The sequence below is a fragment of the Grammomys surdaster genome, unplaced genomic scaffold (assembly GCF_004785775.1).
Source record: "Grammomys surdaster isolate TR1022 unplaced genomic scaffold, NIH_TR_1.0 140, whole genome shotgun sequence".
Classification (NCBI taxonomy): domain Eukaryota; kingdom Metazoa; phylum Chordata; class Mammalia; order Rodentia; family Muridae; genus Grammomys; species Grammomys surdaster.
Window position 1 is genome coordinate 2220751 of NW_021604598.1, and position 15672 is coordinate 2236422.

Sequence of the window (15672 nt, forward strand, 5' to 3'; positions counted from 1 at the left end):
AAAGAAAGAAAGAAAGAAAGAAAGAAAGAAAGAAAGAAAGAAAGAAAGAAAGAAAGAAAGAAAGAAAGAAAGAAATGTCCAGTGGAACCGATTTGATCTGTGTGGGAAGTTCCTGGAGACCCTAGGTGAATTCAACCTTTCTATGTTCATTCTCAGAACTTGGAACTAAAGCTGCAATTCCAGGCTTCTCCAGAGGTGGCGTCTCATCAGACTCAGCTATGGTGTTGTAGGTGTTGAATTCCTGCCCTGCTGGCTAAGACCACAATTTCTATCTCTCAAAGTCAAGTCTATCAGCCCTGTGAGCTGGCTGTGGAGATTTACCAAGGCTCATTCATACATGCACAGCTATAATTGTACGGCAGTATAGCTGTCAAAGGACTCACCCAACTCCTACATCTTTTTGTAGGCTTCTGACTCAATAGTTGGTGGTACTTCTGTAGTGTGAAATACTATACAGCCAGTTAAAAGAAGCAAGATGGGGCTGGACCTGGAGATGAAGACCTGTCATTTCAGCTATTCTAGATACTAAGGCAGGAAAATGACAGGTTCAAGGACAGTTTGGATAACAATGAGACCTTGTGTCACAAAATTATTTAAAAAGCAAAAGGGCAGAGAGATGACTCAGCAGTAAAAAGTAGCTAAAAAGTCTGTCAGAGGACCAGAGTCTGGATCCCAGTGTGCACATCAGGTGATTAAAAACGCCTGGAGCTCCAGTTCCCAGCAATGCCCCGCTTTTCACCACCACCACCACCACCACACACGCGCACACACACACACAGGCATACACTCAGAAATTTAAGAAAATAAAAATCAAAAGGAGTCAGGGCTGGAGAGATGGCTCAGTGGCTAAGAGGACTGGTTCTTCTGTCAGAGGACCTGAGTTCAGTTCCTAGCAACCACATGATGGTTCACAACTGTCCAGTTCCAGGGAATCCCACGCTCTTACACAGATATATGTGTAGGCAAAAACATCAATGTACATAAAAGTTAAAAACATTATTATTTTAAAAAAAATAGGTTCAGGGGGCTTGGAGAAACAACTCAGCCGTTAAGACCACTGACTGTGCTTCCAGAGGTCCTGAGTTCAATTCCCAGCCCCACATGATGGCTCACAACCATCTGTAATGGGATCCAATGCCCTCTTCTGGTGTGTCTGAAGACAGCTACAGTTTTCTCATATACATAAAATAAGTAAATCTTTAAAGCAAACAAACAAGCAAACAAACAAAAAAAAACCAGTAGGCTCAGGCTAGAACCCAGCACTAGGGGGCTTACCTGGCTTGTCCAAAAGACTGAGTTTCATCCCCAGCATAAGGAAAAAAGTAAAGACAGAAGCCGGGTGTGCTGACATAGCTTATAACTCCAGCACTGAGGGTAAATAATAAGTTCCAGGCCAGCCTGGGCTACACAGAGTTTGAGGCCAGCCTTGAGCTAGTTAGAGACCCTATAACAAAACAAACAAAAAATTAGAAATAGGAGCTGGAAAGCTGGGCTGTGGTGGCACACACCTAGAATCCCAGCACTCAGGAGGCAGAGGCCAGCCTGGGCTACAAGTGAGTTCCAGGACAGCCAGGGCTACACAGAGAAAACCTGTCTCAAAAAACAACAACGAAAGGAATTGGAGAGACAAGTGCTTTATAGCACTCGTTGCTTTTGTAGAGGACCTGGAGTCCATCCCCAGAAGCCACGTGATGGCTCACAGCCATCCATAAATCCACTTCTAGGGGGCCCAGTGCTGTCTTCTGACCCCTGTGGGCATCATGCAGGAATGTGGTACACAGACATTCAGACAAGCAAAGTACTCGTGTACATAAAAGGAAATAAATCTAAAAATAAAAATAATGAGGTGACACATCTGTAACCCCTGGGTGCTGAAGCAGGAGGATTACCTCCAGTTCACAGTAAGCCTCCTCAACCTAGCAAGACCTTATATCAGAAAACAAATGAATAAATGTCAAAGAAAAGGATAGTTTTAAAAGATATTTACCTCAGGGGAGTCCGAAGCAGAGGATTAAATGTTTGAGAACATTCCAGACTACACAGTGAGACTCTGTCAGAGGGGAAAAAGTAAAGCCAGGCATGGTGTCAAATACTTTTAATTTTAGAACTCAAGAGGCAGAGACAGATGGATCTCTGTGAATTTGAGACAAGCTGGGCTCATAGCAAGTCCCAGGCCAGCCAGGATTGCATAGTAAGACCTATTTTGTTCTATTAACTTAATAATTTAAACAAAACAGAACAACAACAATGCAGGGCAGCTAAGTACAGGACACACTTGTAATCCCAGCACCCAGGAAGCTGAAAGAAGATGATCAGAAAAGTGAAGGACATCCTTGGCTACATAGTGAGTGCAGCCTGAGCTACATAGTGAAACCCTATTCCACCTTTTTTTTTTTTTGTTTTTTGGTTTTGTTTGTTTGTTTGTTTGTTTTTTTGAGACAGGATTTCTCTGTGTAGCCCTGGCTGTCCTGGAACTCACTCTGTAGACCAGGCTGGCCTCGAACTCAAAAATCCACCTGCCTCTGCCTCCCAAGTGCTGGGATTAAAGGCGTGCGCCACAACCGCCCAGCGAAACCCTATTCCAAATTCAAAATGGGAAAGAAAAAAAAAAATACGTTTCAGGTCATTTTCCCTCAGAATGTGTCTGGAAGTTCTCTGTAAGTCCCAACAGTGCCTTTTAAATTTAGTATTTAAATAGGGAACTGAGTACTTTCTAAATTTAGTATCAGAATCTCTAAGTTACCTACTACTGTAAAACCACCAAACCAACACACCAGGAAAGATACAAGAACTATGAGGAGGATTTCTGGGGGCCAGCCGGACTGTGCCCCTACCCTTCACCCCCCTGCACCCCCCCCCTCGCTAACTTTTCGGGAACTTCTGGGGAAAGGGAAAAGGATTCGGTTTTATGAAAGTTGACCTGCAGTCCTAGCCTGATCTCATCCTTGTCACCACCCGCTTTCACGCTGCTTGCAGTTACCAGAATTGCCTCCGGGGCGCGCGCTGTACCTTAACCAGCGACCAGAAGCAGAACCGAGGCAATTCCCAGTGCTACTGCAAGGTGGAGCCCGGCACTTTAAACCTCAGCCAGCGTCTTTCCCATGCCCTGACAACACACACACACACACACACAAAACAACAACAACAACAACAACACAAACCACCCCCACCCCCACCGTGTCCGTGCCCGTCTACCAGCCAGGCAAGTGAGTGCCGGGGTCATGAATGTGTCTGGGGATCTTCTAGGGATGGTACGGAAAGCAAGTCTTTTATAGATACAAACCAGAGCTCTATACCCAACTCCCTTCCCCGGCAACAATGCAGAACCTTCAAGAGAGTCTTAGTCTAGCCAGACTCCTCTAAGAGCAGTGAATACCAACCAGGCAGGCCCCTCTTGTATGGGGGCCCCAAGGGTAAGTCTTACTAAGACACTGGGGCAAGGGAAATCAGCGTTTCTTCATTTACCAAATGAAGGTTCAGGGCTAGGACTGTAGCTCAGTGGAGCTCTTGCTTCGAGTTCTGGGTTCCGTCCCCACACAGCATAGGCCAAGTGTGGCAGGACACACCTTTGCTCACAGGAAACAAAATTCACAAGTATAAGGTTGTTTTTTGGCTTCATAACATGTTTAAAGTCAGCCTGGGTACAAGAAGCGTCGTCTCAGTGTGGGGGCTGGGGGTGTGCGCTTGTGCTGAACCTGGAGTGCGCAGGAGCAGCCTCGACGTGCAGAACCACAGGAGTCCATGGACGTGGATGTAGCACAGACTGCTTCAGTGAGCAACCATATCACCGGGGTCAAGGACCTCGAGTCCAGATGAACATGGCCGAAGTTAACAAGATCATAGACAGGTTTAATGAACAGTTTAAATCCTATGCTGTCTGCTGGGGTGGGGGTGTGGAGGAGGGGAGTAGGCATGAGGGGGAGGGGCGGACGTGAGGAGGCACTATTTGCAGGATGGGCGAGTCCGATGAGTCTGTTCTCTGATTGGGGAAGGCTGAAGAACAGTCTAAGAGAGCTTCTCATCATAGGAAATCAGGGAATGTTTGTCATAATTAGTGAGAAACCAAACCAAACAGCGAGGGTGGGATAGTGGGGCCAGTGATATGCCTCGGGGGATAAAGGTTTTTGCTGGAAGAGTGACAGCCTGAGTTGGGTCCTTAGGATCCCTGTGCTGGAAGGAGAGAACGAACTGAGGAAAGCTGTCCTTTGGCCTCCACGCTCCTGCTGTGGCCCATGGGTACCCATACCCATACATACAGGCACAGAATACAGAAGGAAATAAAAGGTTTTTTTTTTAAGTTTTTTTTTTTAATTTAATGTATGTGAGTGCACTGCAGCTGTCCTCAGACACACCAGAAGAGGGCATCGGATCCCATCACAGATGGTTATGAGCCACCATGTGGTTACTGGGGATGGAACTCAGAACCTCTGGAAGAGCAGTCGATGCTCCCAACCACTGAGCCATCTCTCCAGCCCCTGGAAATAAAAGTTTTAAAGACGCTGTCTCACTATGTTGACCAGGCTGGCCTGAACTGATGTTACTGTAAAGGCAGGCCCCACACCCCCAGCCCAAATAACAGACCTTGAATTCTAGCACTCAGGAAGGAGTTCCAGGCCATCTGGAACTGATGCACAGTACATAGCAGTTCTCTAAACGACTATAAATAAACAATTTAAAACGTTTTTAAAAGATTTATTTAGCTTATGTGTATGAGTGTTCTGCCTGCATTCATTCTGTGTACTGAGCGCACGCCTGGTACCCTCCAAGGTCAGATGAGGGCGTCAGATACCTTGGAACTGACGTTGCCAATGGTTGATAATCACCACTTGGGTGCTAGGAATGGAACACAGGTCCCCTGCAAGAGCAACATGTGTTCTTAGGTCTCCAACCCCAATAAATAGACACTTTAAAAGATGACGACAGTTACAGCTTTCTGGGGAAAATAAATAGATGGATGGATAGAAACAAATAGATTTTGAAAGATCACAGTTAAGGACAGCTCCTTGAATTGTTTTTTTATTGTGGTTGTAATCTGCATGAAGAACCTGTCCACACTGGAAGTTTGGCAGCTGGTATCTGGCTAAGTCTCCAGAGCCAAAGTTTTGGACCTGGGCTTACCTAGCCTTTCTCCACAGCTCTGTCTCACTCCAGCCACTGTCCTGCCAGCCCTTAGCACACTCTATCTAGACTTCACCTGGTCCTGAGCATACTTGCAGCCTTCCCTTTATCCCTTCGTCTTCCAGCCGTCCTCCGTGAACTCCGGTAGTCACAGGGCACCTGTGGAGGTCTGAATCCAGGAGAGTCCCCGCTTTGTTTAGAATTCTCTATGGTTCCCACTTCTCAGAACCAACAAGATTTCCCTACAACCTGCCCTTTCATCTCCTGTCACCCAGCTCTGCTGCTCCTCAGTTTCTGCTGCCGCCACACTGAGTGGCTCTCCTTGAGGGCTTCCCAGCTCAGATTACATCACTACCTGGATGCCTTCCCATCACTTTCTTCTTTTCCTTATTGTCCATCTCAGAGCCGGCGTGCAGTTTTATCTGTTCCCGTTATGGGGTGGTCAATCCATTGGCTATTTCCTACAGATGATGCGCCTATTTGGCAAGTCAGTCTGCTCTTGCAAAGGGCGACAGTGGATTGGGAAGCGTCAGTCTGTAGCAGCAGAGACCAGGGTCCGGTTGGCGGTTGCTGCTCCGGGACTGCAGGTGGAGCAGCTGGTGTCCACCCCGTCCCGTTGGGGAGACGAGTGTTCTGATGGACTAGAGCTGCGATCCAGGGTTGGTGGCAGGCAGCGTCTCAGGCTACCACCGGAAGGCCCAACAGCACTGGGGGATCGCTGCAAGCTGTTGGAGGAGTCTTGGTTGCAGGGTCCGCGGCCACAGCAGAGCAGCCGCAGGAGCGCGTGGCGCAGGTCTCGGTTGGTGAAAGTGTAGATGATGGGATTCAGCAGCGAGTTAGCCATGGCTAGACCCAGGAAAGGATCCGCCTGCAGGAGTACGGGACACGCGCGGGCCGGGCACGCGACATCCAGTAATAGCAAGAGAAACAGGGGTCCCCAGCAGGCCACGAAGGCCAGGAGCACCACGCTAAGCGTGCGGAGCAGGGCCAGAGACCGCGGAGTGTGCCGGGATCGCGAGGACGAGGTGGCTCTGCGGGACCCAGGTCCTGCCCGCAGGCGACGCGCGTTGGCCCGTACCTGACAGTAAATCCTTGCATAGAGCGCACAGATGGCAGCCAGGATGCCCAGGAAGGCCATCACGCAGAAGAGCACATAGGCCTTGGCGTAGAGCGGCAGCACGGTGGAGCAGGCTTCCAGGCGTCCCAAACAGTTCCAGCCCAGCGCCGGCAGCAGCCCGAGCAGCAGCGACACACCCCAGGCGGCCACCGCCATCGCTAGCGTGCGAGTGCGACTGGCGGCGGGCGCGGGTCCCCGACGGGCCATGGTAAGGTGGCGCTCTAGAGCAATGGCCAGGAGGCTCAGCACGGACGCGGAGAGCGCCACGAAGACGCCCCCCTCGCGCGCAAACCAGAGCGCAGGAGACAGGCGCAGCGTGAGCGGCCCGGATAGCAGGATGTTGGTGGCATAGGCGGCCCCGGCGAGCAGGTCCGACAAGGTGAGGCTACCCAGGAGCAGGAACATAGGCGCATGGAAGCGAGAGTGGCGGACCAGCACCAAGAGCACAGCCAGGTTCTCCAGCACAATGAAGGCGCACACAGCCAAGCACACTACGGCGTCCGCCCGCAGGCCGGCGCCGGGTTGGTAGCGCGCCCCGCGGAGCTTGCCGGTGTAGTTGTAGTGAAGGACAATGACCTCGCTCACCGGCGCTGGCCGCAGCAGCCCGGGCTCCATGGGCTGTCTGCCGCCCGCCGCGGAGATGTCGCTGCTGTGTCCTGGCGGTTGTCCACAGAAGCACTGTGCAAAAGTCTACAGGAGGCAAGGACAGTCAGGATCTAGGAATCCTGAAGAAAGAGCCCTGGAAGAGGGTCCCCAATCCCCGCGCCTCCCCACCACGCCCTCTGAGGAGGTCTGGAGAAGGTTTAGGACCGAGGAGGAGTGTCTGGATATAGACACTCCACACAGAGACTATCCGGAAGGACCAGCCTGTCATCATGGTGTCTCAGGCCTGTAGTTCCAGCATTTGGGAAGCAGAGGCAAAGGCTCAGGAGTTCAGAAAAAGCCTCAGTCTGGAGAGATAGCTTAGAGACTAAACGCTCTTGCCACTATTCCCAGAGGACTCAGGTTTAGTTCTCAGGACCCACATTAGACACTCAAAATCGCCTGCAGCTTCAGCACCGAGGGATCGATCCCTCTGCTTGGCATCTGTGCATGGGGATATATGGGAACAGAAGAAGAAGGAGAAGAAGAAGAAGAAGAAGAAGAAGAAGAAGAAGAAGAAGAAGAAGAAGAAGAAGAAGAAGAAGAAGGAGACACCTTTAGAAGCAAAGCAGCCCTAGCTACATAGTGACTTCTAGGCTAGCCAGCCTGAGCTAAATATCCAAAACCAAGACAACAGCAGCAGCAGCAGCAGCAGCAACAACAACAACAACAACAACAACATCCCAGGAAGAAGGTTCAGCAGGTAAATGTGCCTACCACCAAGTCTGATGACTTGAGTTTAGTCCCCAGGACCTACATAGTGGAAGGAGACAAGTGACTCCTGAAAGTTGTTTTCTGACCTACACAACACACAACATAAACAAATAGAAGTTAGTAAAGTATTTGGTTTAAAAGAAAACAGCTAACCATGGTGACCATGCTCCTGTAATCCAGCACTCCAGAAACAGACAAGGGAGAGTGGCTATTGGAAAGCTGGGGGGAGTAAGCTGGGCATTTGGTGCACACCTGTCCACCAGCTATTGACAGAGGGGAATCAGGACTTCAAGGTTATCATTAACTACATAGTAAGTTTGAGGTCAACTTGGGCTCCGAGAGCCTGTGTCAAGATTAAATAAAATAAAAAGGAATCATTGTAACACGAAAGCAGAGGCACATTCAGATGCATACACACTCATAAACAAACAAGAATTCTGAAAATCACCACTACACAGACAACCACATATAGGGACACCAAACAAGGAAGGGGGCTCCACACAGATAGGACACAGACATACTGGCCTGGTTGGGGACCTAACATGCTCAGGTGGCCCTGAGCTCTGATTCCAGCATTGGCTTCCTCCTCACTCCCAAAAATGCACAATCTCTGGTAACCAAGTGTAGGGAAACTTGAGAGTACATTTCCACATGAAACATTCACATGCAGATTCAGCGACAGAAGCCACCACAGGAGCTCAACCCTGAGAATGGTCTCACACCCAGTAGCACAATTTCACAACCTCCACCCACAAGCAGCCTGGGGCCCAATGCCCCATACCACATGAGAAATGCACAGGGCTTTCCTTTTTTTTTTTTTTTTTTCTTTTTAATGTTGCTAGGTGGTGGTGGTGCATGCCTTTAATCCCAACACTTGGGAGGCAGAGGCAAGTGGATCTCTGTAAGTTAGAGGCCAGCCTGGTCTACAGATACAGAGTTAGTTCCAGGACAGTCTGGGCCACACAGAGAAACCCTGTCTCGAAAAACAAAGCCAAACCAACAAACAACAAGAAAAAAAAAGTTGTTTCCTCAAAGTGCCAGTGAGACTGTTGATTCTGGTCACTCATTGCACAGAGTCAGAGGTCCTCAATAGAGACACACATGTCATTAAGTCACAATGACTCTTCTAAAAGCCACCTACCCTTTAATCCTCTCAGCAATTCCTCCCTTAGTCCCAATTTACAGATAAACAAAAACAGGTTCCTAAAAAATACCTGGGAAGGATGGCAAGACGGCTTGGTGGGGAAGGGAGCGCCCACTCAAGTCTGGAACCCACACAGTGTAAAGAGAGAACCAGCCTCACAAGCTGTCCTCAGACCCTCACGTTAGCAGTGTTTGTGGCATGCACACATTCACAGTCCCACCCACCCACCAACACACATAAGTAAATGCGATTTTAAAATAAATTGTTTTTGAGACAGTCTTGCTATGCAACCCTGCTGGCCTGGGTCTATATAGACCAGGCTGACCTGAAACTTACAGAGAGCCAGCCAATTGCTTCTGCCTCCCAAGTGCTGGGATTAAAGACACATACACACACCACCATGCCCTGAATTTTTTTTTGCAAAAAGAAATGCCCTTCATAGAAGCCTTGAACACAATTTTAAAAAGAAGAAGAAGAAGAAGAAGAAGAAGAAGAAGAAGAAGAGGAGGAGGAAGAAGGAGAAGAAGAAGAAGACCTCAAGTACCCCAGGCTGACCTCAAACTATGTGGATGACAATTATGTTGAATTTCTGATCCTCCTGCATTATCTCCTGAGTTTGGAGGTCACAGGAACATGCCACAACTCAATTTATCTGGACATGAATCCTTGGGCTCTCTGCATACTAGGCAAGCCTTCTACCAAGTGACCCAAATCCTGAGCCCCTCTTAGTCCCATTTCACACATGAACAGAACGAGGCTCCAGAGAAATGCCTTACATAGAGGTAGACCCAAAAGTGTCCATCTCTTACACAAAGACAGTCTCACAAAAACAGTGACACCATTCCCAGGACTCTCTGCTTCAAAGATGAGGAAACCCAAGCCCGGGAGACAGATCTCTCAGTACCTGGAAGGCAAAGGGACAAACAAAGAGGTCCCAGACAGTTTCAGAGTAGTACAGACAGACTTGGAGGTACTGGGCCACTTTGTGCCAGAGAGGCATCAAATACAGAGAAGCAGGTTAACTGCTTTCTCTGCTTGGTTCACTCAGGAGAGGGTAGGACTTTTGTACCAACACCCCCAGTGACCTGACATGCCTGGAAATGATACTAGGAAATGTTTGAAGGAGCCCAACCAAGCTGAGCTGGAGGGTGTCTGGGGTCCCCACTCCCTTCAGGCAGGGGGCCTGCGATTACCCCTGAAGTTTGCAGTTTTCTCTGCTGGGAGTCCCATAAAGGATCTAGAAACCCCAGCAAGGAGCGCTGTGCCTTTCCAGCCCTGCAGTCTCTCCAAGGAGCCAAGTCCCACTTCCAGCAATTCCCCCCACTGCTGGACACTCACCCCTGCGCCTAGGTCCGGTCGTGCGCCCTAGGCAGTCCGCCTGGGAACACTGGACGACTGCAACTGGGGGTGGGGTAGGTGGGGGGTGGGTGGGGGGAAGGCGGGGCTGGAAGTGGCAAGCCTAAGGGCGGGCCCACTACGCCGAGTGCCGGCGAAAGCCAGCAATTGCCCCCTCCTTCTCCCAGCCCGGGGTTGCCAGCCTGTGCCACTCGCCGCGGCACCGGAGAGCGCCTCAGCGGCGACTGGTACCAGCAAGTCCTAGCTTCTCTCTCGGGTCCCCTCCCAGGGACACTCGGGGTGGGAGGGCCCAGAATCGCAGGAAAGAGAGGGCTTTTCTAGGTGAATCACTCTCCTACTCCAGATAAGGGGTCGGTCCTGTCTGTCCTCTGATGTCTGAACCCCTGAGCCTGCATTCCAAAGACACCTTAAGGGCGCAGTACCTGGGCAGAGCAATTTAAGAGCTACTTTTAGTGGGCGCGGCTGCTGGAGTCTTCTGGTCCTCACCGGGTGGGGTCAGGTCTCCTCTGCTCCGCAGCACCGGGCCTTTCCCCACTTTCCGATTATTCTGCGGGGCGGGACGGGGGAGGGGTGAGTACAAGAGGGAAAGTGGAGGTGAAGGGAACTTCCAGGTCCCCAAATACGTAGGATCTGACTCCTCCTGTCCAACCGCTTCTCTGTCTCCGCCCCACTTCTTTCAACCTTTAGGATCTAAACCATGAAATACAGCACTTGTGTTTCTGGCGTCAGGGATTTGAGGCTGTCTTGGGCACAGATTATGGCCAATAAACACTTCTGAATGCGTAAGGTAATAAATGATAAATGAACGTCTACCAGCTATCTCTCTCTCCCCTAGGGTCTCTCTTAAAATGTCTTTCTTTCCTTCTTTCTTTTTTTTTATTTTGGAGACAAGATTTCTCTGTGTAGTCCTGGCTGTCCTGGAACTGCTCTGTAGCTGGCCTCAAACTCAGAGATCTGCCTGTCTCTGCCTCCTGAATGCTGGGGTTAAAGGCGTGCGCCACCATTCCTGGTTTTAAATTTTTCTTAAAATTATGCTTGTTTATGTATTTGTGTGTGTATGCCTGTGTGTACTGTGTCATGTGTATGTCGAAGTTGGTTTTCTCCCCCACAGCCCCCTTGTGGATCTCCAGGATTGAACTCAGGTCATGAGTGTGCTTTCTGCAGTGATCCGTCTTTCTGACTCTTGGTATCTGTTTCTCCTTGTGTCTTTGTGTGTGTCTCTCTTTCACGCGGTCTGTGTCGCTCTCCTACGCCTCTCCCAGGCCACTCCTTCAGCAGGTCAGTCTCAGCTGCCACTACCCGCCCCCTCCCCCGCCTACCCCTTTAATTCCCAAGAGATTCTTGCCAGGGCCCAGCTCTTCCAACCTTAGAACACAACCTTAGTGCCCACAGCCCAGTTTCTGGTGACTGTTTGATTGATCTTCCTAGGGACCATACCCTTTGCCCAGGGTCACTCCAGCCCCAGCTGGCCAGCTGTGGGGGGGCGCGGGGTGAGAGGTGAGTACATATTGGAAGACTTACGGAGAAGTCATAGAGAATGAGTCTAGAGTTGTTGACGAAATGTCCCAGGAGAGGTAGGTCACGCTTCCGTTGAACCCCTTGGGAGAGCTCTCTAATGTAGACCCCTGTGGCTCCAGCCAGATCCAGCTGTTCTAGTGGGCAGAACTGCTCCTACCAGTTTTAACCAATCGAAACCACGCGCCCGACAGCATAGCCAATGAGATGTATGGGTCGGGCCTTAGGTGTTTGGTTCTTCACAAATCAAAGACCAGGCATTTAGGGGGAGGGGTCCGGGGTGCTTGAGAAATGAATCCCCGGGCTCGCCTGGTAACAGTAGGCGCTTGACAAATGGCCTTCTGTATCAAAGGGGAAGCAGTGTGGGAGGTTCTGCTTCACACCTCCCAGGCGACAATATCACCTCCAGTGAGCCCTACCAGGCACGGTGGGACTCTTCCGGCCCGCTGGTGGCCATTGGTCCCAGGCCCAGAGCCCTCCACTCCTGCAGACACCTCGCTTCCTTTCCCATAGACTAGGACCCTGGGTCGCATACTGCAGTGATCTGGACAGATGTCAGGAGATACACTGACCACCCATGCTTCTGTCCCTAATTTTCACTTCACACTTGTTGCCACTGAGATTGGCCTCTGTCCCGCTCCAAAGCCAGCCATGGTTCCCTACGTCCCTCAGGCTAAGTAGCACACTCAGCCCCACGTCTTGATATCTATACACCCTAACCCTGTCAGTCTCAGCCCTACTGACCTCCTTATTCTTCAGAGACACCTAAAACTTTTGAGCCTGGGCCAGTGAGATAGCTCAGCTGGCAGAAGTGTTTAAAGTGTTTGCTGTGGGTCTGCCAGATGGCTCAGCCAGCTACCAAACCTGACGACCTGAGTTGAGCCAATTCCAGAGAGCTGTCCTCTGACCTACACACACACACACACACACAGAGAGAGAGAGAGAAAGAGAAAGAAAGAGAGAGAGAGGCTACTGAATTCTAACACAGAACAAAACAAAACAAAACAAAACAAAACAAAACAAAACAAAACAAAGCAAACCTTTCGATCTTGAGAATCAGTAGGCCTGCACGGTTTCCCAGACGGTTATGGACCCCTGCCTTTTATAATTTAACTTAGTTGAGGCAACGTGTGTGGAATATGGCCAGAGTCAGTCACTTGGAGGCTACTGAAATAGAGATTTCAGGATTTGCTACCTGGACACTGACTGTGCATACAGCAGGAATCCTGTACTTTTGAGCATGGTACTATTGGCCACCACTGTATCCCAACAGAGGAATGAGGAAGGGTGACAACTGCACCTCAGGCATTCATAACACCACACCCAATTCCCACTCCCACCCATAGATACAGCTAGAAACCAGCCCTGGCCCCCGCAGTCCTGCTACAGCCTGCCCCCAGGCTTGTCTAGGCTGTTCACCTACCCAGCCTGTTCTACAAATGATCCTCAGGCACAGAGGCTGCCACACCCATGCTGTGCCCACTCTCTGGAAGGCAGGGCTGGGCCTTGCCAAGGGACAGAAGTGTGCTCCCCTGCAGAATGCCACCAAAATCAGAGCCAGAGCCATGGGAGGGACGGTTGATTCTCACTGTCCAGCTGCCTTCTGCAGGCCCCAACTTGAACAAGGCAGGAAAGTGTATGCTTGATTTTTACAGAACCAGAAAGTATGGGGGTCAGCGATGCAGGTGGACCAGTGGGCTTTGTGCATGGCAGACAAGCATTTTACCAACCGAGACTCAGCACCAGCCTCTTAGTAGTTTGTTTCTTATTAGGAATCATTGTGGTCTCCAAAACCAGATATGGGGCTGAGGAGAAGGTGGCATGGAGCTGGGGGACACACCTTCCCCAGATGCTGAGTAAGTCCAGGAAGGCTCTGCCTCTCTTCTCTCAGCCATTCCCCCTCAGGCTTGGAGAATTCTGCAGAGGAAAATCTAACCTCACTTACCCAATGGCCCTCCTGTACAGCTTGGGTGTGTTTTAAAACAAAAGCCAAGTAAGGACAGGAGATGAGGTCCTGATTATTTCCTCCAGGTGACCCCCCATGAACCCCTTCCCTTCCAAATACTAGATTTGGAAGCCTGGAGACAGCCCTCTGGTTCTCTCTGCCACATTCATTTCACTTCACATGCTGGGTGAGGAAGGAAAGTACCATCACACAGCAGGCTTAGAGAGCACAGGCCAAGGCCTGGAGCCAGGCAAAACACCTACAGTAAAGGACCCTGAATTCAATCTGGCCTGGTGTGAGATTGGCTCAGGGCAAGAATGGAGCAGGGAGAGGAGCTGAGCGGAGGTGATAGAAGAATCAGGTCCAGCAAGGCCTTGAGCAGCAGGCCTAAGAAGTGTGACTACTGCTCAAAGTGTGACTGGGCTAGATCAACCTCTCTGACTTCAGTTTGCTACCTGTGAAATGGATACATATTACAGTGGTCGTTGGTACCTGATCCATATCGTGTCAGTGAGAGGGAGGTAGATGCCAGAAGATGGTGCGTTCAAGGCCAGCTTGGGCTGTGTCTCTTGTCAGAAGAATAGAATGTCCAGCCAGGCAGTGGTGGCGCACGCCTTTAATCCCAGCACTTGGGAGGCAGAGGCAGGTGGATTTCTGAGTTCGAGGCCAGCCTGGTCTACAGAGTGAGTTCCAGGACAGCCAGGGCTATACAGAGAAACCCTGTCTCAAAAAAAAAAAAAAAAAATAGAATGTCCATGCCTCCTCAGCCTTTTGGCTGAGATCAAGGGATAAAATATAAATTTTCAGGCTGTGGCTGTAGCATACTTTCCCGGCATGCAGGAACCCCGGGTTCCATGCCCAGCAGCACATAAACCTGGCATGGTAGAGCACACGTTATCCTAGCACTTCTGAGGTGGAGGCAAGAAAATCAGGAGCTCAAGGTCATCCTCAACGACAAAGGTAGATTGCGGCAAGCCTGGTAGTGACAAACCCCTTTAATTCCATCACAAACAAAGGCAGGCAAATCCCGAGAGTTCAAGTCCAGTCTGGTCTACAAAGCATGTTCGACACAGTGAGTTTGTCTAAAATAAATAATAATAAAGCAGGCTGGAAAGGTGGCTCAGCAGTTAAACACACTTATTTCTATGACAGAAGACCCACGTTCAGTTCCCAACATAAATGTTGGGGTGGCTCACAGTCTCCTGTTACTCTGTCTCCTGGGGATCTGATACTGTCTTCTGGATGCTGCAAGGATTGTCTTCACGTGCACAGACACAGCCGCACACACACACAAACACACATAAATACATCTTTAAAGGGGGGCATTAAAGGAGCAGCAGAGATGCCTCAGAGGATAAAGATGCTTGCAGCCAAGCCTGATGGCCTGAGTTTCATTCCTAAGACACACATGGTGACAAGAGAGAACTGATGCCCAAAAGTTGCCCTCCGACCTCCACAGGTGGATACATCATGACTCACATGAATTTGTTCACATGTGTTAAACACACACACACACACACACACATATATATACACACATATACACACACATGCACGAATATATATATATATACACACATATACATACACATGCAAACATGCCCACAGATATACACACAGACACATACATACACATATATATACACACACATATATATATATACACATGCACACAGCACACAGATATACACACATACACACATGCACACATGCATACACACACATACACACGCACACACACAAACACATATAATGTCATATCAGTGTAGTCCTGGCTGCTTTGGAACTTGCTCTGCATAGACCAGACTGGCCTCAAACTCAGATCTGCCTGCCTTTGCTTCCTGAGCATGAGGATTAAAGGCATGTGTCATCAAGCCTGGCAGAGTGTATGTTTTTAGTAGCTCTGAGATGATACAATTAAAATACTGTAAAATTCTAGGTCAGATGTGGTGGTTGACTTCTGTCATCCCAACACCCAACACTCAGGAGGTGGAGGCGGGAGGATCAGGAGTTCAAGGTAGGTCATCCTCAACTACCAGGAGGTCAGAGCTAGCCTGAAGTATATAGGACCCCTCTCACCGCCCCCAAAACCATTTGATTTCATTATGCCTCTCTAGTGAA

General features: G+C 49.8%; 1 protein-coding gene and 1 pseudogene across 1 annotated transcript; one reads left to right on the forward strand and one right to left on the reverse strand.

The window, feature by feature from the left end:
• Positions 1 to 4676: 4676 nt before the first annotated feature.
• Positions 4677 to 10118, reverse strand: S1pr5 (sphingosine-1-phosphate receptor 5). The gene is made up of 2 exons (XM_028763891.1): positions 10074 to 10118; positions 4677 to 6925 (listed from the first exon to the last, which is right to left on the reverse strand). Exon 2 carries the CDS (start codon positions 6848 to 6850, stop codon positions 5648 to 5650), a length of 1203 nt encoding a protein of 400 aa, XP_028619724.1. The 5' UTR covers positions 6851 to 6925; positions 10074 to 10118; the 3' UTR covers positions 4677 to 5647.
• A 3750-nt stretch (positions 10119 to 13868) lies between these two features.
• LOC114618074 overlaps positions 13869 to 15672 on the forward strand; it is a 9857-nt pseudogene continuing 8053 nt past the window's right edge.

Bases quoted from the DNA above. Each gene is read 5' to 3' on its own strand.
- S1pr5 (XM_028763891.1), bottom strand. From the start codon at position 6,850: ATGGAGCCCGGGCTGCTGCGGCCAGCGCCGGTGAGCGAGGTCATTGTC.